Raw genomic sequence first — 26,744 nt, 5'->3', positions numbered from 1 at the left:
AAGACTATGCTTCCCAGAATGCCTGGCCCACTGTTACATCTCCACCCTTGTAGGACAGGTTTGGGTGGAGGATAAGCAGCACCTGTGGCTGCAGGTGCAGCCAGCAGCACACCGGAGGCATGTGCTCATTAGCCAGCTTTAAAAGCCTGTGTTTGCTTCAGTCCAGCGCTGGTCATTGATGCAGTGTTCCCATTTGTGAACATTCCCTTGTTCCTGTTTCCTAGCTTAGTGTCTAGTTCCTAGTTTCTATTTTCTTGTTCCCTTTTCCCTGGATTTTGAGTTTAGTTTGATTATTAGTCATTTCTGCTTCCTGGATTCCCTTTCTGTCTTCCTCTGTTTTGCAGTCAGCACTTCCCAGTGCTTTCCTTTTTCTTTGCAGCCCAGTTTGTTTGTGTTCGTTATTCCTTTGACTCTGCCCTATTCTGCAGTGAAACCTTGATGCTTTAGTCACTCCTCGTTTATAGATTTAGTATTTTGCCCTATTTTGCCCTTCCTTCTCTGGGTGGGGAGGGGGGAACTTTTGCCCTTGTAATTTAATTTCCTTGGTCCTGTTCCTTTACTTTCTCTTGGAGTCTGTTCCAGGTTTTCCCTCGCACCTCTCCCGTTGTTCCCTATTGATTATTAGGTGTGGTGTGCTGTTGAAGCCAGCTCTTCTGTGAATGGCTATGTTTTCCTCACTATTGTGTAATCATTATTCTCCAGCATTGGATCTTTCATGGATTCACATGCTTAGAATATTCCCCGTCGTCAGGCTGGGAATCCCCAGTACATTATATAGACCCTTTCCCGTAGGAAAACTTTTTCGACGCTTATGCGTCCTATCCACCTCGTTTTGTATCATGCGTGCCCGCGCCGTCAGGACGCCATGCTATAAATACAGGACCCGCCCATGCGCTCCCTCAGATTTCAACCGTCTTTCAAAGTAGTGGGATCCTCGTGGTTACTGCTAGTCGAAATTAGGTTGTATTTTCGCTTCGGCGACGTTACATTCTGGAAAAAATATGTCCGGAAAAGCTTTATTTCGTCCTTGTGCGACATGTGGACTCAAAAAAGTCTATGAAGGTGATGCCCACATGGATTGTATCTACTGTCTCCACCCGCACCACACGGCGGATACATGCGAGATATGCCAGGGTTTCTCCCAAAAAACCCTTAAAGACCGGAAAAGAAGGTTGGTCGACTGGCTTAACGACGGAGCGGGTGCCTATCCGGCATCAGAAGTTGGCTCCACGGCCTCCAGGAGCAAGTCGGAACCTCCCTCGAAGAAGGTGCGGCCTGTCGAAAAACGCCCTGCGGACAAGCATACGGGGAAGCATGCTGGGTCTTCCTCATCACACAAAAAGTCCTCCCCCTCCTCATCCTCTAAGACGGAGAGGCAAGCGGCATCAAAATCCTCCTCAGGGGACCGTCCCAGGTCTTCCGTGAGTCGAGACTCTTCAGCAGGGAAGTCGGCAACGAAATCAGCTACGAAGTCTAAAGGCTCGGTGCCGGCTACTTGCTCGTCGACCCCGGTGTCGCTGACGATGCCTATTACTATTCAGGCAGCAGCGGTGGGGATTCCTTCGTCGACGGTGACTCAATCTATGGCCTGGCAGCCAGAGGTTTGTGACCCGGCCCCCCCTGAGGTCCTACTGCAGCCAGACACGGCCTTGTCGGTGTCGTCGGTGGAAGGAGAATGTGGCATGGTTATGCAGCCGTCGGACTTGGGCTTACGGCCTTCCAATACGTCGACGACGAGTGCGAGTGGGGGTGTGGTCCCTCTATCCTCGACGTTGCTGACCCCCCAGACGGTTTTGTCTCTGGATGTGCTTAATACACTTCAGAAGCTCCTGCAGCGTCTGGATACGCAGATCCCTCAGCCTGGCACTTCATCGTTGATATTTTCTGCACCTTCCGTCGACGAACAAGCTCAAGCAGCTCGCTCGACGACCAAAAGCCCTTCGGCCTCCCAGGTGGTGAAGGATCGTCCTCGAGCGCAGGAGGAGGGTGAGCTATCGGAGTCCGATTCTATACGAGGTGACTCAGGGTCGGACATTTCCCTGTCACCGTCGAGAGACCCAACATGGAATTCGGATGTAGAGGTAGAGTCTACGAGGAGCCAGGCACAACCATCTCCTCCGGATGATGTGGGAGCCTTCCATGCAATGATGGGAAAAGCGTGTTCCGAGTTCGGCTTAATTCCTGAGGAGCAAAAGAAAGACTGTTTTCTTTTTGATCACATGGGCCAAAGGAGGAAATCGGTATTTGCCATCCCAATCCTGGACCACGTGTGGCAAGAAGGCCTCAAGACGATGCGTCATCCGTTCTCGGAACCGGCTATTAAGGGGCGTATTGAGAAAAAGTTTAAAGCTCCGGAGTCCACTCCAAAATGTCTAACATCACAGCCTCTGTCAGACTCTGTGGTATCAGCGGCAGCGGCTAGGAAGGCCAGAGTACAGCAAAAATGTTCAACCCCACCAGAAAGCGAGGCCAGGAGGCAGGACGCCTTTGGAAAAAAGGTGCTCTCAGTCGGCGCCACGACGGTAAGAGCAGCCAACTCCTTGGCAATTGTATCACGATACGATAGGGAGATGTGGCATAAACTAGCCCCTATCCTAGAACATCTGCCGGAAGAACATCGAAAAGCAGCCATGTTGCTAGTACGAGATGGTGAGGAGGCCTCGAACCACGCAATTAATATTGCGGTGGACCTAGCAGAGTCTGGTTTCAAACAAATCAATCATGGCGTAGTACTACGTCGACAAGCGTGGCTCAAATGTACTACTTTCAGACCTGAAGTCCAATACAAAGTCCTAGACATGCCATGTGAAGGAGAACATCTGTTTGGAGACAAGGTAGATGAAGCCTTGAAGGGGATGAAAGAAGACACGGATACCGCTAGGTCTCTCGGCGCCCTCCAGACAGGTAGAAGTTTTCGCTCTTTTCGCCCCTTCAGGGGTGCTTCCGGAAATTCCCGTTTTGGAGCCTCTAGGGACCGTGGATTTAACAGGCCCTCCTACTCCTCACAAGGTTACAGACGTGCATCCCAGTCGGCACGTAGAGGCAGAGATTATCAAGCCTCCAGACGACGCGGCTCGGGTCCCTCGTCGACGAAGGACAAGCAAACCAGCAACCAATGACGGCCTTCGGAACGTCCTGGGGGGTCGAGTCTCTCATCATATCGACCAATGGAAATGCATCACCACAGATCGATGGGTTCTGGACACGATTCGCATGGGTCATGCGCTGCAATTCAAAAACAAGCCTCCAAGTCTTCCGCCAGTGTTTTCGGCCCAGCCCCACCTTCGAGTTCTAAGACAAGAGGTGGCGCTTATGCTGCAAAAAGGTGCGGTAGAACGGGTTCCTGTGGCACAGGAAGGACAAGGGGTTTATTCCCGGTTCTTCATTGTCAAGAAGCCAAATGGAAAATGGAGGCCCATTCTCGACCTGAGGGTACTCAACAAATGGCTAAAGAGCTCAAAATTCAAAATGCTAAAGCTCCAGGAGGTTATCAGGTCAGTGCAACCCATGGATTATCTGTCGTCGCTAGACCTTCAAGACGCATATTTTCATATCCCAATACGTCCACGACACAGGAGATATTTAAGGTTCGTCGTCGGGCGAAAGCATTTTCAGTTCAAGGTCCTCCCGTTCGGTCTCAAGTCCTCCCCCAGGACGTTCACCAAGTGTTTGGCCCCTATAGCGGCCCATTTAAGGAAGGACGGTCACCATGTCTATCCCTATCTAGACGACTGGCTGGTCAGAGGTTCGTCCATGGAACAAACACGAAACAGTCTGGGGGCCACGATGTCCCTCTTACAGGAACTGGGCTTCGCGATAAACTTCAGCAAGTCCTCAGTAGAGCCTTCGAGGACCTTGGTCTTTCTAGGAGCGGAGTTTCATACGCACACAAGCCTTGTAAGACCATCCAGCGAAAGAATACAGAAGCTACAAAGCAAGGCGTCGGAATGGAGATGCGGTACCAGGGTGTCGGTGCGCAAATACATGTCCCTGCTAGGGACCATGTCATCCTGCATTCCGTTGATAAACAACTGCCGTCTGTTTATGAGGCCTTGCCAGGAATTTCTAGCGGACCGTTGGGCGCAGAGCCAAGGTCGCTGGTCCGACAGACTGGTCATCGACGAACAACTGGTACGAGCACTCTGTTGGTGGAGAGTTTCTACTCATTTAACGAAAGGAATGCCTCTGGTGGAACCGGAGTTCCAGAAGACGGTGGTGACGGATGCATCGCTGAGCGGATGGGGAGCTCATCTGGATACGTTACAGGTACAAGGCCGGTGGTCGTTACAAGAGTCCTCCCTGCATATCAACCTGCTAGAACTGAGAGCAGTGCGGTGGGCTCTAAAATCTTTTCTTCCTCAATTGAGAGACTCTGTGGTGCGTGTCATGACGGACAACACGACTACAATGTTTTACCTAAGGAAACAAGGAGGAACACGTTCCAGGTCCCTGTCGATGGAGGCACAGAAAATCTGGCATTAGGCCCTGCAACACAACATGCTAATCTTGGCGTTCCACCTGCCAGGTGTGAGAAATGTGGAGGCCGATGCCCTCAGCAGGGAAATGAACGAAGTTCACGAATGGGTGCTGAACGACCAGCAACTACAACATGTATTCAAGAAGTGGGGACATCCTTCCATCGATCTGTTCGCGACGAAGGACAACAGGAAATGCCCGCAGTATGCAAGCAGATGGCCTCAGCAGGGCTCACTGGGGGATGCGTTCTCCTTCCCATGGACGAACAAATTCCTGTACGCATTCCCTCCATTTCCTCTTATCCGGAGGACGTTGCAATGGATCCTCAAGTACCCATGTCGGATGATTCTGGTGGCCCCGTATTGGGCCAGACAGGTGTGGTTTTCAGACCTGCTGCACATAGCGGCGGCGGAGCCAATGAGGTTCAGGAAGATCCCCAACCTTCTGTCTCGACAGGAGGGTATCGTTTGGCATCACGACCCGGACAGCCTCAAGTTGACGGCCTGGCTCCTGACTTCGCCGAATTTGGTCAGCTAACGATTCCGGAGGAGTGTCGTCGTATTCTGCAAGCGGCAAGAGCACCTTCCACAAACACTTCATACTCGTACAAATGGAGGAGTTTCTGTCAGTGGTGTGTGGATCAACCAGGTTTGGTTCCGCAGTCGATTACGCCGGAACAGCTCCTTCCATACTTGCTGTCCTTAGCTCAAAAGGGCTTATCGGTGTCGTCGATAAAAGTACACCTGGCCGCCATCTCCAGGTTTACACGTCAACGACATTCCGCACCATTATTCAGCGACCGCCTGATTAAGCACTTCCTTAAAGGTTTGTTTAGGGGTTTCCCTCCCGAGAAGAGATTTCCTCCGGTGTGGAGCCTCAATCTGGTGTTAGCGTCTCTTATGAAACCTCCTTTTGAACCAATGTCATCATCGTCTCTAAAGTTTTTGTCGTGGAAATTGGCCTTCCTGGTGGCCATCACTTCAGCCCGACGTATTTCGGAAATCCAAGCTCTAATGGTAGACCCACCATACTTAAGATTTTTCAAGAACAAGGTGGTCCTTGCCACTAACCCACAGTTCATACCGAAAGCTCCTTCAGTGTTCCACAAACATTCCTCTGTTGTCTTACCTATGTTTTTTCCAGAGCCATGCTCGGGAGCGGAGCGCACGTTACACACATTAGACGTGAAAAGGGCTCTCAAGTTTTATCTTCATCGCACGCAACCTTTCAGGAAAACGAGGCAATTGTTCGTGGCCTATGGTTTGGGTGCTAAAGGCAAAGCCATTTCAAAGCAAGGACTGTCAAGATGGGTATCGTCTACCATTTCGTACTGCCATTCCAAGGCTGGGAAGCCACTTCTGCGACGCCCAAGAGCTCATTCAACTAGAGCGGCGGCATCGTCGACGGCGCTGTGGTCTGGAGTCCCTTTGGGGGACATCTGCATGGCGGCTACCTGGGCGGCTACACACACTTTTACCCGCCATTACTGCCTGTCACAACAACATGCCGAAGATACTCGGATGGGACAGGCGGTGCTTCGACACCTATTCCAATAAGGTAAGCCCCGGTTGAGGGGTTAGATCTTGTTGCAATTATGATTGAATATTGTTCGTTTTCTATGTTAACAATTGCTGATGGGTACACGACCATAGGGAACGGGCATTGTGAGGAAAGTATGTGAGTTTGCATGCACGCCTCCTCTTTTCGGGATGGTACTGCTATGTAATCTATTCTAAGCATGTGAATCCATGAAAGATCCAATGCTGGAGAAGGGAATAGTTTCTTACCTGTAACTCCATTTCTCCAGCATTGGTATCTTTCATGGATTCACATGCGCCCGCCTGCCTCCCCTGGGCATGCAAACTGGTTCCCCCACTACTTTGGGGGCCGAAATCTGAGGGAGCGCGGGGGCGGGTCCTGTATTTATAGCATGGCGTCCTGACGGCGCGGGCACGCATGATACAAAATGAGGTGGATAGGACGCATAAGCGTCGAAAAAGTTTTCCTACGGGAAAGGGTCTATATAATGTACCGGGGATTCCCAGCCTGACGACGGGGAATATTCTAAGCATGTGAATCCATGAAAGATACCAATGCTGGAGAAATGGAGTTACAGGTAAGAAACTATTCCCTTCCTACTTGTCCCTTGTCGGGAGTCTTATGTATTAAGTTATCCTCCCTTTGCTGTTATAGCCTTTCTGGGTCCCTGTTTGATCAACAGGGTTCATGGGCTTTGCTGACATTTCTGGTGGTAATTTTCGTTCTCATGAGTATTGTGTTTAAGTTACCTTATACAATACCATCAAGGGTGTTAGCTCACAGATCCTGTTGTTGCTTTCCCTTTTTGTGGACTTAGCGCTGACAGTACCTGTAACAGCAATTGTGGGTGGTAAGGAGCTTGCCGACTTTCTTTGTAATCATAAGGAGCTTCTAAGTGCTTACCCTACATCCCTTTTCGTTTATTTGTTTTCTTATCACGCTCTACTTGCACATCCTGGGTTTTAGTGTACATGTGTCTTGATTCCTCAGTGCATGTTGTTTGGCTCAAAGCTATTCACAGTGTGATCTTGTGCATATTTCACTTGCCATATTCACTGTTTTGTCCTCTCATGATGGATGTATGTTGTCTCTTTCTCGGTTTGAGCTGTACAAACAGTGTTTCTCCGGCAATTATGTGTACTCCATGATATTTGGGGCTGATGTGGGATTTAACAGTTTGGTGCATTGGTCTTCATAAACTAGAAGTACACTTGGATTGTGCAAAATTAGTATTAAATGGGACTCTACAAAGTGGGAGTATGTAGGGTTTGTCGCAATGGAAACATGGAAACTCTGGACAAGTGCCCTCCCTGGCTCTAAGGCTAAGGAATGGGGTGACCAACCAGGCTGGTACTGCTAGCTGCTATGCGATACTGGGTCTAGGGTGGCGTGGGGAAGATCCTCAGGTCCACCCCACCTTTCCATAACAGCATGGCAGGGACTTTTCAAATGGGTGTAACTACTTATAAAGCACCTTTACAAGAACAAGACCAGCCTCTGAAGTAGCTGGAAGGTGTGCAATCTACACCCATGGGCATGTAGATACCTAAATGTTCACTTACCAAACTAAAGTTTGTAAGCCGCATGTTTAAACAAGCCTATTCATAAGCATTGGTACGTGTAAACTAGCAAACCGCTTGAAGCATTCCATAGTGTGCGCGATGCAGATACTCAGGCAAGATAGTGACTTGTCCTTATATTGGCTCGCTGCTTGGAGCATTGGTGAAAGGGGAGCAGCCTGGATAGTGGTTCTATTATTGCCAGCACATCCAAAAACACCAGTGCAGTATGGCAACTAATTATTCAGCAAATCTAATGGCAGTAGAAGTGGGGTGATTCCAAGGAGAGGGACTAGACCACTGTAAAAGGGCAAGTTCCGGCAGACAGGTTTGATAGTTTGAGAAAGCATGGGCAATGATGAGAAGTGTTCTGGAGGTGAGAAGGGCATGGCTGTAGGAGTGGAAAAGAGGCGGCTATGAGCAAGGAGGAGGAGACTTGGAGGAGAGCAGAGTGATTGGTTTGGGAAGTGAAAGAAGCAGGTGAAGGAATATCAGGATGGAAACGGAATGGACGTTGACGATAAAAAGGCTCCCTCCCCGACCTCTCATAGGTGACATCTGCGGAAGATGGGAAAGAAATAGGTATAGGAAGCTAGTGTTTTCCAAACTATACCCACTGAAAATGTGTGTGCCCCCTTCCTTTTGGTTATGATAAATGCTGTAGATGGCTCCTCTCCATGTATTAAAAGAGAAGCATCAAGCTTGTCTTTCTTGAAAGTATGTTCGAGGGGGTTGTGAACCCCACCCCTCCAAGATCACCAGATCCACATCTTGATAGATGTTTGCTTTGTGGGTGGGGGGCGAATCATCGGCAATGTATGTTTTTTTTTTTGGGAGCAGTGTTCCTCATCTCATTAGTTCTTCTTCTTGCAGGTGTGGCGGATCGAGGGTTCGGAAATATCAGAAGTGGATCCGAGCACACATGGAAGGTTCTTCGGAGGAGACTGTTACCTGGTGCTATACACCTACATGAAATCAGGCAAGCCGAATTACTTGCTCTACATGTGGTTGGTAAGTAAAACACAGCTGATTATTGATATGAAGATCTCATTTTCTCTGGTTGGCTAATGCACGCGCAATCAGCAGGAAATCATGACATTACGTAAAAAACACGTTGGGCTCGATTCATGGAATTCTTTGCACAGTTCAAAGTGAATTTGCACTGCTGAAAAGTGACTTTGCACTGCCGACACAAATCCTGATAATGTAACTGTGCAAAGTGTATTTTTGCAGTGCAAAGTTATTGCCTAGTCAAAATGACTTTGCACAGACTTTGCACTGCAAAAATACACTTTGCACAGTTCCATGAATCAGGGTTTGTGTCGGCAGTGCAAATTCACTTTTCAGCAGTGCAAATTCACTTTGAACAGTGCAAAGATTTCCATGAATCGTACCCATTGTATTGATCTTTGACAATCAGAAAATAGTTATTTTATTACAGGCCAAACTTGTGATAACACCTTTGATGTAATACCTCGTAGGAGGCATTTCTTGAAAAATATATTTTTGCAGTAACGCCTTTCTTAAAATAATCTGACTTCACTAATTCATGACTGAATTTTGAAACATAGTGGAAAAGTTTGGAGCGCTCAGGTTTTCCCAGGTGAGAAATAAAAAAAGACACACAAAACAACATTAAACAACTCGTACTAAAGAAGGGGACAGAAAACAAAAAGGAGGGAAAAATGTAATTACATTCTAAAGTAATTATTAAGGAGATGACCAACAGGGAAATTCCTGGGATGTCGTCATGTTCAACAGTGTGAGTAGGCACTTTGGGAGAGGTAGGCGCATATGCAGCGCATATGGAGAATGATGGACGTAGAATGTTCCGATGCCATATGCATAGAGTGATGTACACATTCCTAAGAAGTGCCAACCTAAATGGTTTAGTGTCTGAACAATTCTGGTACATTGAAGAAATGAGTGTCTTTGGGTTGCACTGAAACACCTAAATAGCCATTTCAAGAGAACAGAAGCAGATAGTTGATGATAGCATTTAAATACACATGCAGATTTTTATAGATATCTGACAAATATTGATATCTTGCAAGTGAGCATGGGAAAACCTGTTTCGGCATAACCTGAATCGCCTGGATTTCTAAGAGTTGGACTCCAAAAGAAAGGGAATTTAGACAAAACAAGTTCACGCTGAATCGCCAGTTGAAAATGTCATAAACAAGGTCATAGAAGTTCAGAAGAGTTAAAGCATGTCCGTTTCAGCGCTGTTAATTTGGCTGTTGGTCTACACATGGATAAACTTTACTATTCATGTATAGTTTTTGAAATGTTTGCATTGGACAAATGAAATGGCTTTCAAAAAGTGTACTTGACGAGTTAAGGTTCGCTTGTAATTGATTAGACCAAAAGCCAAACAAAACGCCTGCTTGTTATTGGCCTTACACCTGGCACTGTTTGTTTTGCAAAGTACGTTTTAAATTAGTGTTTGGACCATAGTGATAATAGGTACTATATAGATGAAAAATTCATTAAGAAAATCAAGGCACAGTTACAGCAGATTTGCAATGCCCTGTGTACAGCACACACGCTCTGTTCCACATGAGCTTGTACCGGTGAGACAACAAAGCCGGATTGTCTTTGCTGTTGCAACAGCTCTAATTTATGAGCTAAAGAATCAGTCGACTGCACAAGGAGCGGCACTGCCCTTCTGTAATCTGGACTCAGAACTCTTCACCTATAAACAAGTTGTGACGTTTAAAGGTTGTGCCCAACTACTGATTGATGTCATATCTCACAAGTAGTTATAAGAAGAGAATTCTGTATTTTTTTGTGAGTCTTATTTGTTCTTAAAGTTACTTGCATGGTATCAGTAAAACCTGAGTAAGTCGCCAGGTTTCATTTAATTAATTCTCGAAGTGTGGGTCAGGAGACATGATTACTTTGGAGTCATGCAGTGGTCTTATCGGCCATATTAGAAAGCTTACTGCTGAATTTGTTGACAAATACTTTAATAATCTATTGCACTTTTGCTTATAATTGTATACATTAGAATGTGTTTTATACAATTGCAGTCTGTAGACTGCAAAGACGGAAGCCTGACACACAAAAGGTTGCATACAGAAGAACACCGTGCTGCATGTGGGTGCTGCATGTGGGTGCTGCATGTGGGGCTTGCGTCTTTGCAGCCTGCAGACCGACAAGGAAGACAGTCGAAGCCCACAGCAGGTAAGTGGGTGGGGTGGGGGCAGAGGGTACCATGCAGCGGGGGGAAGAGCAGGGGGACTCCCCCCCAAAAGGACCTCAAGAGGGGGCTCAGAACAAGAGACCAACCTTGAGTGGACGGCCTTTAAGGGTCGGATACTGCAAAGAGGGTCTTTTGTTGCTGGTATTCAGACCCAGATTTGTTATATAATGCATCTTCATAGGGGCCACGATCATTTTGCTCAGTGGGAAACAATATGAGGTTTTAAATGTTCTGTTTTGCTTGTTGCTCAGACTTGCAACCAATGCAAGGCTCCCAGCGTCACGGGGGCTGTGTCTTATGGTGACTGAACCCCCAACAAAGCCAGTCAGTTCTTTTCTGCAATAGCATAATATGGATTAAAAGCAGGGTAGGTCCAACGAAGATGGGTTATCAGGGAGGTTAGCATGCTGACCTGTGGCAATATGTAACAACTGTGACTGAATTCCAGGGTCGCCATGCCAGCATTGATGAGATCACTTCATGCGCTTTCCATGCCGTGGAACTGGATCGAAAGTACAACGATGAGCCGGTTCAAATCCGAGTAACGATGGGCAAGGAGCCAAGGCACTTCCAAGCAATCTTCAAGGGCAAAATGATCATTTATGAGGTAACAGTTGTCATGTTAATGTGATCCTCCCGTTCCCAGATAGAGAGGCTTAACCCTTCTCCTTCCCTTCCATTGATATTTTAGAGTTTTGAGCATTGGGACTTTGCCATGGCCTTGCAACACTTACCTATTGATGCTTGAGCGGGAAGCCCACATACAATGTAGGAGCTTGTGTCTCGAGGTGGGATAGACGAGACAAGCAGAATATGCCCTCATATAGAGCCTTTTCATGCAGATGGGCCAGCCTTATGCAATTTGGAGGCAGCAAGCAGAATATCCAGTGCATCGTATTCTCTTCTAAACCGCAAACACCATCTTCCTTCTTTACAAGTATTGAAAGCACTATCATGTTAATGAGCTATATCATCCAAACATTATTACTATTATTACTTGTATTATTATTATGGGAGTTATTGAGAGTGGACCTAGCTTCGAGAAGCAACGGAGCGCTTTACAGAGGTATACACCAATACAGATATATAACGGAGCGCTTTTCAGAGGTAACAACAGAATAGATTTACAGCAGGAGGTAGGATACAGAGGGCCACATAGGAGGGGTACAGCTGTACAGGATTGCAGGGATGAGAGGCGGGGACGGCATCTAGATAGAAATGTCTTACAATACAGCCTCTTAATGCTACATTTCTGCTTACTTGGTAATTACTTGCGATAACCTGTATCTTTTGGTTCTTTTTTCATCATAATGTCGGCAACACTATAGTGAGTTGCTTTAACGGTGTCTAGTTGGATGGGGAATTTTCTTTGGCCTATGGGCTGCAAGAATTGCTCCGCCCATGTCTTGATCCTGGTCTTCCAATTTTTGGAAATTCTAGGGCGGAACAAGCCGGGCTGAAAAGAAGGAACCAGAGCCCCCCATCAGATTGTTCCAAGTGAAAGGGACAGAAGAATTCAACACCAAGGCGACAGAGGTGCCGGCTCGAGCATCCTCCTTGAACTCCAATGATGTCTTTGTGCTGAAGACTGAACAGGAATGCTACCTCTGGTGTGGGAAGGTAAGCAACTGCAAAGGCAAGGGTCATGATTGTATCAGTGTGTACATGGGTTGTTCACAAATCAACAGAGGACACACCTCCCTTCATTGCTGGCAGGATGAATTGACACTGTCTTGAGAGTGCTTGTGCATGCCAGTTGTTGGGCGCAACCATCAAGGAAACCATCCACTTTGCCGGGGGAGTATGTATTCTGACTCTGGCAACTGTTCTTTATCTTGTGTCCAGGGCTGCAGTGGTGACGAGCGAGAGATGGCCAAGACCGTGGCAAATGCCATTTCCAAACGGGACAAGCAGACAATCCTTGAGGGCCAGGAACCAGCAGAGTTCTGGGTTGCGTTGGGAGGGAAATCACCGTATTCCAGCGAAAAGAGGTACTAGCCAATGTTTCATAGAAAAAGAGTTAGTTACTTGCGTTAAAATGGCTGGATCGCGATGAACCTCTGTGGTCTAGCCCTGATATGGAACAGTAAACTGTGAAAATGATGGGCTCTTCAGGCCTTGCACACAGAGCATTGGATTGTACTGGCTGTTGTTTATTTACAGGAAATGAATTAACCCCTTTTCCAGATGTCTATCAAATAACATTTTCAAGTTAGTTCTTTGACCCATGCTGATCAAAGGACAGTGACAGTTTCCTGCGAAAGTGTTGCCATGTAATGTGTTGCCCCGAAACAATTTTTCATTCTATTCAATTGGGTTCAATGTTATTTGATATGTGCCCCACATCAGTTACTTAGGTGCATCCCATTCAGAGCCGGTAGTTTACAACTTTTCCTCAAAATGTCCCCGCTTCCCACATTGCCTTATGGAATCGATCACTCTCTTCATCCCTGAGGTGTACTGTGAAATACTTGGTTCTATGTGCAAATAAGTACTTTGTGATTTGGACAAACTGCTTAAAATTTTATTTTTTATTTGGGTGAAATGCATTTAATTTGTATTATTTTGTTCCAAAACCGGGGTCTGCACCATGCTTGAAATACTTTCCCTCCCCTCACCCTTCTCTTTTCCTCTTTTTCTGCTGCTTGGCTGCACTTTTTCGCTTTGTTTTATTTTTTGGCCTTTATCATACTACGCCTTCCCATTTGTAATGTTGTGAGCAAAGCCAGCATGTAGGAGTCACATGACACGGGAGGGAGCCGGAAGGCACGGGGTGTGGGGTGGACGGATAGGGAGGAGTTGGGCATAACGTTAGGGCAGTTTTACAGTCGGCACTGGAGGAATAAAGTAGTGTTGAGCCAGCTCCCAGTGTGCCCGCACCTAATTGCTATCTGAAGTTGGACCGCCATGTGGGATATAATACCATTACATATTTATTGTATGTTCATCAAATAAATTCATAAAAAAGGAGTAGTCAGGAATGCTTCATCCGTTTTTTCATTAATGTGTTTGAACCACACGCCACCCTCCTGACACTCCACTGTGTTTCTTCAGACTTTCAACTGTGAGTGGTTTGTCCCTTCTTAGCACTCATGACTCTAGCTCCTGTTAGCAGTTTCTGCAGAAGGGCGAGTGAGGAAATGGGTATGGAGGCTAAAGGAGCCTTTCACCTGCCTGCGCATGTGTTATGCACACTTTTATTTAGAAACCTGCACTGCTGTGGTATGTAACAAACACTGCATATGGCTCAGCACCTTAATTATGGTCCAAGCGTTTTTTCTTTTCTTTGTCAGGATGGCAGGTGGGATTTTAAATGTCCTCCCTATCACTCTACTGGACAGCTTCTCCTTTGGTACAATGGTATAGTCTCTTGATTGACACAGAATCTCTGAATCCTGACACAAGTCTCTGGGTTCCAACCAAAATGTCCCTGTTTTACAACAAATGTCTCCAGGTTCAAACGAACATTACTCTTGTAATCCTGTAAATCCAGCTTTTTTTCGTCCCTTCCCCTTCTTATGAGAGACCCTTTCTTCTGAGACTCAGGGCCCTATGTGCTCCTGCACACTCGGAATAGTGGCAAGAGCTAGGTCTGGGTGAGGTGTAAGTGACCTCCTGAGCTTCCACCAAAAGGCTGACCTCCTGAGCTTCTTCTGCGGGTGTGATCAGAGGGTCCTTCTGACCTCACTGTCTTGAGATCATTTCTAGTCCCTGACAGCCCATCTATGGCTACCTCCAGTACAAGTAACAGTTGCCTTGTGCTTAAGTGCACATGTCCTGCAACTCCTGTCCCTTCCTTCTCTCTCTCTCTCTTCTCCTCTTCAAGTATCTCTTACACCTTCCCTTTACTCCTGTTACATTCCTCCTCTCTCCACCTAACATTTGTCCACTTCTAATCACGCCTTTCATCTCCTCTCTTTTACTGGACTTCCACCTCTTTTTCTCATCAGTCCCCTAACACACATCTCCTTTATTGGCCTCCCCCTCCCTATTACCTCCTAATTCTCCTTTACCTCCTCCTCACGCCTCCTGATTGTCTTCCTTGTCTCTTCCTCAATCTTCACATCCTCCAAACTCCTCCCTGACCTACATCCTCCTTTCCCTTGCTCCAATCCTTGCGCTCCACCTTTAGATTCCTGCAAAAGCTCCTTCTCCACCTCTGCCATTGCTTCCAAAGGCCTTCTCTGCAAACCCAGCACTCCATTTCATTTATGCGGTGGCAGCTGGCCTTCATATAGGGCTTAAGATGAATGGTTACACCCTTTTGGACTGGATACGACACACAATGGGATTGGATATACTCAGTGACAGGGAGACTGTGAAGTCCTGCCGCTCCAGAGGAAGAAGTCATTAATTGGGCCAGCTGCCATTATAGAGAATGCTTCCCCTGCAATTTGGGGGGTAAATTCTGGTCACATTCCTACTCTGCTGCTCCAAGGCCCTCTTCCCCTGGAGTTATTTTTGGCACTCTTTTGTTTTCAGAAAGTTGATTTGTGGGTTGGTAGCTCCTTTTGTGTTAGGGAGATTTCAGAAAGCAATCCCCTCCAAATGTTTGATTGTTGCTGTGTGATGGCTGCACTTTCATCTGCTGCTGTGGATGTTGAGTAGGTGGAGGGCATGCGTTGCCTAGCAAGGTAAGCGCAAAACATTTTACTAAAGCACCCGACAAGGGGGATTCCTTTCCAGGGATCCCACCGAGCGGGAGGGGTTCTGAGGACCCTAACACCAGCCAACGACTTGAGACTCCTAGAGTTACCAGTCTTTAGAATGAGGGGCCACCGGGTCCTCCTGAGACAGGGGCTGAGGGACAGCAACGCTATGATACCGGGATACGTCCCGAGGGACACACATGCTCTCATACTGGGACTTGGCCCGACGGGACCTCTTTACACCAAGCCCTCCGGGGGATCTCCCAAAGTCACATCTAGCACTGAGATACCGTTCCTGGGCCCTTCACGGTCTGGTGACTCAGCCTCTAAACTGGACAGTACTTTCCTGCACATTCCTGATAAATCCTTCTGTGACAAGATGTCGCCGGGCCATGAGGTATCTCCCAGGGAGCATAACATCCCTCCTCCCAGTGGTTCCTCAGGGGCAGTCTTGCACGTTTCCACCCTGAGTGTGGAATGGTCTGCCACTCAAATGCAGTGGGGCACAGCATACCCCACTATGTCCACTACGCTGCGGTACACTCAGAGCAGCGGGACTCAGCAGAGACCTCGGCCATCTCCGGCAGTCCCCACTGTGGCGGTCCCTTCGGCACCACTGCATTGCCAAGACACATTTTTTGAACGGTTTATGGGGCTCACGAGGTCCCAGCAGATAACGGGCCTCCACCTCTGCAGTCTACACAGCAGGAGGCCCCAGCTCAACACACACTGGTACAGACTCAACCTATCCCTCCTGTGGGAGACAGGGGGCCACCGCCCAGTACCACCCAAGCTGAGAAGGCACCTGACCTGCAGACACTTGCAGAGCCTACTCCAGTCCTTGTGTTGGGGGTCCAAAGGGAGGGGCAACAGAGGGGAGGCAGTGCAAGCAGCCAAGGACACTGCTGACAACAAGGATCTAGAGGCTTCAGCAGCGGTCAAGGCCTTCCACAACTGAATGGATGGGCTAGAAGAGTTTCTGGAGGTACCTGCCCCGCAGCAAGAACAGCCAGAGGCAGGAGTGCTAGCAGAGGTGCTGGATTTCAGTGCACACAGCAGGTCGGGCATTCCTTTACAAAAGGACATATCTGTGATAGTGAGAAATGGCTGGCTCAAGCCTCACTCAGCTCTGCCGGTGGACATGAGGCTCTGAGCCAAATACCTCTCCTCACATCCGCAGCCACATTCATCTGTAATTGTGTCGGTGTCCTTGTATGCAAAGCCACAGACCTCAGGAGCATCGGTGGCCTTCGACTGCGGCTCTCCTCAGCAAGGAAGACAAGCTGTTGGAGACTTATAGAAGGAAGGCATATGCAAATTCAGGCCTTCATCTCAGACAGGAAAAAGCGGGCGCTATCTTGGCAGCCGCCAATCAAAGGTTGTGAAGAGAAACCGCTAACTTCTTGCCAGACCCCCTCTCAGCAGGCAGGCCGCTTTCAAGGCGAGGCTTGCAGAAGCAAACGTAGTGGCACTGGATTTGCTGGAATCAACCGTGGAACACATTGACATAGCAGCAAGAGGAATATGCATGGCTATAGACATGTAGCGATCAGCATGGTTGCACACCACCAAATTCACCACAGATGTGCCATAGTGTATCCTGGACCTCCCTATTGAGGGAGCAGAACTCTTCCACTCATCTACTGGGGAGGAGGTCAACAAAAAGAAGACCCAGCTCCCAGATGGCAAAATTGCTGGAAATTCTGACCAATCTGGCAACCAATCCTTTTCGGTCACAGGGCAGACTAGACCAACAGAACCGGTCATTCGGAAGCTTCAGGGGCTTCCTGGACCATATGTCCAGACAGCCGGACAGGTACAGGTTGCCTAATCCACAAAGGCACAAACACCAGCGGACCACCCTGAAGTGGTTCTTTCAGTCCCCCTCTTCCAACCAAGCCTGTGAGGCCAAGAAGTAATGAGGGAGGTGTCCCAGTCCACCCCTCACCAGTGGGGGGCAGATTGGCTCTCTGCGAGATTCAATGGCGTTCTCTGGTGAAAGACCCCAGGGTACTTTTGGTGGTTTCAGGTGGATTTCGTCTTCCTGTCCCCTTACTGAGCCCAATTTCTCCCTGCTCCCCCTTTACTGCAGATAGGTTCCCGGGTTTTGCTTTTGGGGATTGCTTCTCTACTTTAGACCCAGACCATGGAACAGGTTCCTCCGGCTTAAAAGGGCTGTGGTTACTATTCCAGACCTTTTGGAACCAAAAAGAACCAAGCTGGCCTGAGGGTGGTACTCGACCTGTCCTATCTCAACCTTTACCTCCCACTCAAAAAATTCAAGATGATAACGCCAGCGCAGATCGCAGAGGCTCTCTTTGAGGGCAAATGGATGTGCTCCATGGACCTAAAGGATGCGTAGCTGCACGTCCCAATTTGGCAGCCGCACAGGCAATTCCTGTGGTTCACATTGATGGGACAACCCTTCGAATATCGAGTGTTGCCATTCGGCCTCAACTCTGCACCTTGTGTGTTTAAGAGACTGATGAACAACAAAGCGGCAATGTTCCAAGCCAGGTGTCGCCATGTATATCCATATGCGGACGACTGGCTCATCAGGGGCAGCTCGCAGGAGGCAGCACGTGTCACAATGCAATGCCTCATGGACCTCCTCTACCACTTGGGGTTCTTGGTGCACCAGAACAAGTCGGAATTTACCCTGTTGAAGTCCTTGATCTTTCTTGGGCTGACACGAACAGACAGAGGATCTTCCCTACTCAAGAAAAGGGCAAGGAGATACTCAGGGCCACTACATTTCCTGGACAGGCAAGTCACGTCAGAATGGTGGTATCAGCACCTTCTGGGCCTCATGGCAGCATGTATTTTGGCGGTGCTGTATGCCAGGTTCAAAATTAGATGGTTGCAGTTGCATCTGGCAGCACACTGGGACCTGGCGAAGGGCATTCAGGCAGAGAAGGTCACTATGCCAGACGAGGTCAAGCCAGATCTAGTCTGGTGGAGACAGCATAAAAATATCATGAGAGGAGCCCCTTTCCACCAGCTGGAAACCCGCAGCGGTCAGTATGATGGATTCCTCACTGGAGGGCTGGGGGACCACACTAGACAACTTTGCAGCTTGTGGTCTCCTCACCAGCAAGACAAGCATATAAATGTTCTGGAAATGAGAGCAATTCAATTAGCTTTAAGGGCTTTTCTCCCTCTAATCAGGAGCAAAGCGGTCCTCATCAGGACAGATAATACTGCCTCAATGTTTTACTTCAACAAGCAAGGCGAAACAAGGTCTCCAATTCTGTGCAATAAGGCGATTCAGATCTGGGAGTGGGCCATGGAGCTGGGCATTCATCTCAGCGCCATCCACCTACCGGGAGAGAGCAACAAGGGAGGCGGACAGGCTCAGCAGGCTCCAGGCGGACAACTATGAATGGGAACTGAGCTTGCAGGTCCTCAATACCTTGTTCAGGGTCTGGGGCTACCTGGATGTGGATCTATTCACCTCAGAGAGCAGTGCGAAGTGCAGGTGGTTTGAATCTTGGAAGGGGAATGGCAGGCACTTAGAAGGGGATGCCCTTCAAATCTCCTGGAACAACCTGTGGTGTTACGTGTTCGTGTTCCCTCCAATGCCATTGATACAGAGGGTGTTGAGGATGTTCCAGGATGTGACACATTGCTGTTTGAATCTGTTGATCCCGGACTGGCCTGCAAGGATCTGGTGCTCAGATCATGTGATGATGGCAGGGCAGGGGCCAGTTCCCTTGCAGACAATAGGCTATTGCACCTCTCACAGCAGGGGGGGGCAGTGGTTCACCCGCAGCCAGAGACCCCAGCCCTCTCAGCCTGGTACCTGAGCAATTGAAAATTCAAAAAGCTAGGACTATCACAAACCAATCTGGATATAATTCAAATGACAAGGAAGGAGTCCTCTATACTCCAGTACAAAAGTAAGTGGACCAGGTTCTGCTACTGGGCCAAAGACAAGGGGGTGGATCCAGTGTCCTACTCGCTGGACTATGTCCTGTCATTCTCAATGCACCTGGACAGCACAGGGGTGTAAGTAGAGACATGTCACACGTATTTGACAGCAATCCAAGCATGCAGGAATATGGAAGGACAATCATTTTCCTCAGCCAATCCGGTAGTGAAGAGACATTCGCAAGGGCTGGCCAGGCTTTATCCCCCAGCCAAAAAACATCACCCTGTGCGGGATCTCAATGTGGTGCTGGTAGCACTGGTGCACAAACCATTTGAGCCGATGGCTACTACTGACATCAAGTGGGTCAACCTCAAGATGACACTATTGGTTGGTCTCAAGTCAGCGTGGGCAATTAGCAAGATCCAGTCATTGGAGGCATCAGACCGTACACAGTCTTCCACAAGGACAAAGTGGTCATGAGGTCACACCCAAAGATCTTGCCTATGGTGGTCTCCTCATTTTACATCAACGAGGGGATTGTGCACACAACCTTCTTTCCAGATCCTCAATCTGAGGCGGAGAAGGCTTCACATTGCCTAGCTGTCAGGAGGACTCTCAAATTCTACCGTGACCGGACATAAGAGTTGAGGAGGTCAGATGCCCTTCTGGTCACGTTTGGCGGTACTACGCCGGGATGTCAGGCATCCAAGGCTTCTGTAGCCAGGTGGATGGTGGAAGCTATCACTGAGGCATATAAACTGAAGAAAAGGTTGTGCCCTGAAAATATGCATGCTCACGCAGTAAGAGCTAAGACAGCAGCAGTAGCATTCCAGAGACAGGTGCCATTCCAGGTTATCAGCAAAGCAGCCACATTGGCTATGCCATCAGCTTTTTGCAAGCACTACTGTCTGGATGTTAGTGCCAGGTCGGATGCCCAATTTGGACAGGCTGTCATCAAGAACTTGTTTGCTAAATTAACAACTACACTCCTCCCTAGGGGCTGTATTGGTTGCAATTGCCCTTACAGTATGGAGGAAAGGGGACGGGACGTAGAAGTAATAAAAAGTTACTCACCATAGTGCCTAACATACTCCTAGTCCATAGTCTCCTTTCCTCCATACGACGCTCCGACCTCCCCCTTTTAAAATAGTTCAGGCTACATTAGCCGTCTGGCACGTACAAAGGGACTGAGGCTGGAGGGCAGGGCTATTTGGGCGTGGTCACACCCCACCTTGCCTATGCGCACCCCTACATTTGAAGGGGAAATGCTATTTTTTGGAAGAAAAAAGGTTGCGGCCCCATTCATAAGGAGGGGCGCGCATACATTATGGAGAAAAGGGGACTATAGTCTATGAGTTTGTTAGTCACTATGGGTCATAGAATGCTTTCATGCATTATGGAACATATGACTAAATATGACTAAACATAATGGTTATTTGCATCGTTAAAATGAATGCCCTAAATTACATGAATAATCCTTACTCACGTGTCGTACTTGATAGAAATTATTAAGTGTTGGCATCTCGGTTTGATGTATTCCTTGTGTGCAATTGAGACTAAAATAACAAATGTGTTCAAAATAATCCCCCTTTGTTTAATCTACAGCGTTTTCCCTCAGTTCGAGCAGGTATTCGTGGTAGGTTTTCCGTTCGTCTTTATAATTTAATACTGGGGTTAGCTGGTTTCAAAGCACACTGCTTTTGCCAGGAACGGGAACTAAGGCAGAAACATTACGTGATTTAATGAGGATTAGAGCATTGGAAATCGGGGAAGCAGAGATTAAAATTCCAAGCGTTGGTTTCAAAGTCATCATTTTAGCCACCAGCCATTCTCCACCCTGCAATGAACCCGTGCTACATAAACTGTGCATCAGTCCGAGGACACACTCTACCAGGAAGTGCCTATGTGCAATAAAGTTGGCAGTAACATTTTGTTCAGGCATGTTGTTTTTGCACTTGTGAGTCGTTTTAATGGTTCTGTTTCTGGTGTGCTTTCCTCAGGTTCCAGGAAGCTGTCACACGGTACCAGCCCCGGCTATTTGAGTGCTCCAATCAGACCGGACGATTCCTAATGACCGAGGTGGTAGAATTTGCTCAGGATGACCTGGACGAGGATGATGTCATGCTACTGGACACATGGGAAGAGGTCAGTCAGAAACTGCGACCAGTGATCCCCACTGCAAATCAAATTCAGAAGTCTGTAATACTCCTAGAATTGATTGTTTCAGATGCAAAGAGAGCAAACAGTCCCTGAAAGGTCCTACCAAAATGCAATATGCCCATTGGGCAGTTAAAACCAGCTTTTTTAAGAATTGACAAATATGACAGAGGTATTGATTATTGGCTCTAAGGTCAACTATATATTCGAGAGAAAGCAGTTCTGTAGCAAATACATAAATTGAGAATGGAAGCCATTATAGATGGTCATAGTGATTTAGTTTGTGAGGTGAGGCTGAACTTCAGGTATGCAGAGGGGGCCAGGAATTCATTGGTCTTCACCAGTACGGGGATAGGATTTCAGACAACAGGGCAGTAAAAGTGGGTTGGGGGGTTGAAATTGGAGTTGCAGAATCTTCCTGAGTAGTGCTCTTGGTAGGGGCAGAAATTGATAGGCGTGGAACGAGCATGTCTGGCTGAAGTCAGAAGAAGGGAGCTGTGGGAGTGTGATGTGAAAGAAAGATATCAAGCCATCCTCTACACGTATACCAAGGTGAGCAGTCAGGCAGGAAGGGTATTGTACAATCTTTTTTTAAAAATATTTTCATTAAATAAGGCTCATTTTTTTCAACATTTTTTTGTTGTTGGTATTTTAACATATTTGGACCCTCAGTGTGACTTAGAAGCTACCAGACACTTGTGTTAGTTCAGGTCTTGACTAGTTGGTGGGGTACCTGGGCAGTAGATATCCTGAAAAGGTCAGACCATAAGAAAGGGAAGGGCGCCTCCATGGCCTCAACAGATGAAACAGCAGAATGCGAGTCCACCCATTCTTGCCTGAAAGTCACAAAGACAGGAAAAGTCAGAAGGTGGTGGATCTGCATAATGAATCAAAGTTGATTACCTCACTACATACAGTTGTTTCATAGTTAGGCGAGAGAAGCAAAGAAAGGAGAGGAGAACAGTGTTTGGCCACTGGTGACAAGGTAAAGTTCATATAAGATGGTGTGCCAGTTCCTGGGCTCCCAGTGTGTCCACTTTACACTGTCTCTGTTTTCCTACCAAAGCTTGTCCCTACCGTGACATTCATGGAGCAATGCATTTTCATTATAGCATTGTTCAAAAGTAAAAAGCGAAAGACTGGAATTTGCGATATATATTAGTAAATGCCTGTAGATGTTTTTGGGGGCAAAGGTAGGGAACATCTTCAGGGCATGAAATGATTCAGGGCTGGATTATTAAAAACCAAAATAGCTGCTGCTGTTCAGTATCGGGTGGTAATATTTAATCTCCACTCTGCAGTGGAAGGCATGTACGCCAGATATCAGAAAACCTTCAAGTTTGGCAGACAAGATGTTCTTGTAGTATTTATCCACGTATCCGATTAAAAACCTTTCATTCCATTTCCAAAGGGATTTTTGTGTGTTCTCCTGTGTCCCGAGCAGTCAACAATGTTATGCCCCAGGATTCCCATGTGTTCTTATTCTCATATTGCCAGGATGCTCCTGTGTTCACACCTCTTTTGTTTTCCTACATTCCTGCGTGTTCTTAGCCCTTTTCCTCTGTGATTTCCATGCATCCTTACCCTCTTGCTTCCAAGAAGCCATTGTGTTTTTTCTTTTTGTTTTCAGGGTTCCTCCGTATAGTTCACTTTTTGCTTTTTCCTTCCAGTAGTCGAGTGTTCCAGCTCTTGTTCAGATGTTTCTTACTATTTTCACCCATGATTCATGCATGCTCCTACTTGCTTTCTCCCAGGATTATTCTGTGTTGTTAACCTTTGGCTTGGATGATACTTCACTTTTTCCTCTTTCTTTGTATCATTCCTTTATGTTTACTCTTTTTACTTGAATGATTCCAGTGGTTCTCAATTCTATGTCAGAATAATGGTTTTCTCTTTCTGGCCGATGCAAAACAAGGCCAGGTTTAAATGTCTTCTCCTGGTTCACAATTCTATCCACAGTAAGGCAGCACTCTATCCTCCTCTATTCAACTCTTCAAGCCTTCTCGTAATCCCTGCTCTGCCTTTTTGACTACGCTTATGGCTCCTCGCCTCCCTGTGCTTCCTTTCGCGTATCTTCTTTCTCTCCTCATGCTCCACTTGCATAGAATTCTCTTCCCCCGACAATCCATGAAACAGTCCTTACAAATGTGTTATAAACCGAACTAAAAGCCTACATCCTCGGCTCCGAGTTACCCTATTAGCCTACCTCTCATCTGCCTGCTAGCTAACATATTTCTCTCGCCTTCAACCTGCCTCTGCCTCTCACATCCTCTACCTCCACTCTAGCACTTCACCCATCTTGGTCACATCCAGAGCACAGCTGGCCATACCGACTACCTGCAGATATAAATGTCCAATGTTGGTTGTCCTTAATCTATGTATGTCCACTTATGAATTGTCCCCGGTGACTGATCGATTTACTGCCTTCCACAACCTGGTCACAATGTCCCTCCAAGTCACTCCATTGTAACAAGCTCACTGCTTCCCGTCAAAGCTGATTTCTTATCTATTGCATGTTCTTTTGTGATCAAAAGAGCATTGTTCCTCCTTTATATAAGTAAATAAATAAATTATCAAAAATCTCCCTATTGACGATTTTATTTTGATGAATTTTCTGCTTTATTTTTTAAAGCATGCATCCCGCCCAATTGCTTTGCATTTATGTATTTATTTATTTTATGTATTGGATATTTATGAGGCACTTATACAACAAGAAAGTAGTGTCCCATCCACACCAGCCAAACTTCTCCTGATGTACTTACCCTCGCTATGTGTTGTTGTTTTCCTTTCCTCCCCCTTTTTTCCTCCTCTCCGTGGACCTTTCCCTTGCCTTACCTTTTATGACTGTTTCTGAGAGTCATCAGAAAACCCATAATCAACATTGCTTAATCAAACTGACTGACGTGGGCCCCATTATGATTCTGGCGGTAACTCTGCCGATGCTTCTGGCGGGTTGCCGCCGGACTTGTAACATTTTACCGGCTCCTAGCTTGCCGGTGCCACTGGGACAAGTCCTGGCGGACCGGGAAGCTAGGTGCTGGCAAATCTTAGTCTCGATTCCCATGCAATCCCATAGGACTCCATGGGAATGGGTTCATGGAAGCACTGGCACCGTTCAGTCTGCCTATAGGGGCCATTGCGCCCGGCAGGGCCAGTCCTGTCAGGTGCAGCTGCACCGGCCGGCAGGCTCGGATTGTGGTGGTCTGGAAACAAGAAACAAGGGTGCTGGTAGGCTTACCGGCACCCTTGTTTCCGGACCATCATACTCATAATGAGGCCCAGCGTCTTGATTCTCACTATCTTACACCAACAATTCTTTAGTATTCTTACTATTTTAAACCCAAGATTCTTTTAAATTTTGTTTACTTTTTTGTCCTCTAGATTCCTGTGTATTCGTACGCCTTTGTTCTTAAGATAATTTGTGTTTTTATCCTTATGTTGCAAAAATGTATCGTCCTTAAAATGTGCTGCTAGGATTGCTGTGTCTTCTCACAGCTTTTTTGTCTGCTTTCCTTTTCTTTTCTTACCCTTAATTCCAATATAACATGTATTGTTATGTTTTGCGGCTTTGATTCATATATTCGGATTTCTTTCTACTACGTTATTTGTATGTTTTCAGACCTTTGTGCCTAGATTTTTGTGTGTGCACGCTTAACACCCTTTTGCTTGCAAGATTTAGGTATATGGATCTTGTTATGTTATAAATAGTTAATGTTCTTTTATCCTTTTACTCTGAGGATCTGTGTGCATGTTCTCCTATGATTTGTGTGCAATCTTACCCTTTTGGATATAGGATTCTCTTTTAGCCTTTTACTCGCAGGATGTTTGTGCGAGCATTCCATTTTGCTTCCATGATTGCTGTGTGTTTGTAGAATTTGCTCCTAGCGTCATTTTGTATTCTTGCTATTTTATAATTTATAATTGCATATTCATAATCATGGACTCCCAAGTATTCTTTTTGCATTTGTACTTTTGCTTCCAGAGAATATGTGCTTTCTTACTATTTGTTGTTTAAATTTCTGCGTTCTATTACCCTTTTGCTACCAAGATTTAGGTTTTAGACTTTTGCTACTAGAATTTTGGGCTGTTCCTACCATTTGGCTTCCATGCTTCTTGAACGTTCTTACCCATTTGCTCCTGTGGTCCATGTGCTCTCTTGTGCATTTACATGCATTTACATGCGTGGTCTGCTTGTTCCCTTGGGATCCTAATCCCAGGGATTATGTGTATCCATATAATTTTGCTGTCTTAATTTCCATGTATTTCCACTGACGTGCATCCTTCATTCTTTGTCATTTAGGTGTTTCTCTGGATTGGAAAATCTTCCAATGAATACGAGAGGAAGGAATCTCTTATGTCAGCCCAGGAATACCTCAGGTCGCACCCAGCCGGAAGGGACCTATCGACTCCCATAATAACAGTGAGGCAGGGGAACGAACCACCAACTTTCACAGGATGGTTCTGCGCTTGGGATCCACATAAGTGGAGTGTAAGTATCCACACACAACAGCTCTTCACTCACAGAAAGCGGTCACTGTATGTTTATATGTTTCAGGCTTTTCAGAGACCCTCATCTGTAGACTAGGTAGTAGATCCCTTTATAAAAAGACTATGCCACGCAGGGTACAGTGAGTTACCACAAGACACAGGAGTACAGTGGATAGGTTTGTCAAGCTGCAACATTGTGCAGATGTACAGTACAATGAATGGTCACACCGCTGCGCAGCAGCAGACCGTCAGCATGCAGCAGTGTCTTCTATACTGTGCCCCTCATGGCTACACATTGCTAGTTGATCAATTAGCAACAGCCTGCACGTATAGCAGTACAAAGCATCCCGTTCACTACGTCACCTGTATGTGTATGCGTAGCAGGGTACATTAATACAGCGCGCTGTCACACACCCTCTGTGTTCATGCATTTTTGTGGAGGTCGTGGACCAAAAAGGGTATTCACGTGAGTTGAATGGATCAGGCGTAGATTTGTGAATCCGCTAATAGTATTTATTTTTATATGATCACTTATTGCCCTTGAAGTGTTTCTATTAAAATGTGTAGCATATATCTTTTGTAAAAAAAAATCAAACCTTTATTTAATTTGTTTCAGCAAGACAATACTTGTTCATTAATTTCATGAATGCATGCACATTGACATAATTGAGTAATTAAGTAATTACTTGTTCATTCATTTCATATTTTCAGTAAAAGTTGACATAATTAAGTAATTAATTAAGTAAAAACCAGACATAATTAATTAATTGGATTTCGATTCCCTCAATACTTACACGAAT

At 46.7% G+C, this 26,744-nt stretch overlaps 1 protein-coding gene across 2 annotated transcripts in view; it reads left to right on the top strand.

Annotated features, from left to right (window-relative positions):
- Nucleotides 1-26,744, top strand: part of VILL (villin like) — a 354,049-nt gene that overhangs the window by 275,765 nt on the left and 51,540 nt on the right. For both annotated transcript variants that reach the window (XM_069647691.1, XM_069647690.1), the window contains exons 12-17: nucleotides 8,448-8,585; nucleotides 11,228-11,386; nucleotides 12,220-12,399; nucleotides 12,625-12,770; nucleotides 21,300-21,444; nucleotides 25,757-25,945. In XM_069647691.1, coding sequence (XP_069503792.1) covers nucleotides 8,448-8,585; nucleotides 11,228-11,386; nucleotides 12,220-12,399; nucleotides 12,625-12,770; nucleotides 21,300-21,444; nucleotides 25,757-25,945 — 957 coding nt within the window. The remainder of the gene's footprint in view (nucleotides 1-8,447; nucleotides 8,586-11,227; nucleotides 11,387-12,219; nucleotides 12,400-12,624; nucleotides 12,771-21,299; nucleotides 21,445-25,756; nucleotides 25,946-26,744) is intronic.

This window comes from Ambystoma mexicanum, chromosome 2q (assembly GCF_040938575.1).
Source record: "Ambystoma mexicanum isolate Mex_15411 chromosome 2q, UKY_AmexF1_1, whole genome shotgun sequence".
NCBI classification, from domain to species: Eukaryota; Metazoa; Chordata; class Amphibia; order Caudata; family Ambystomatidae; genus Ambystoma; species Ambystoma mexicanum.
This window is presented reverse-complemented; position numbering and strand designations above follow the sequence as displayed.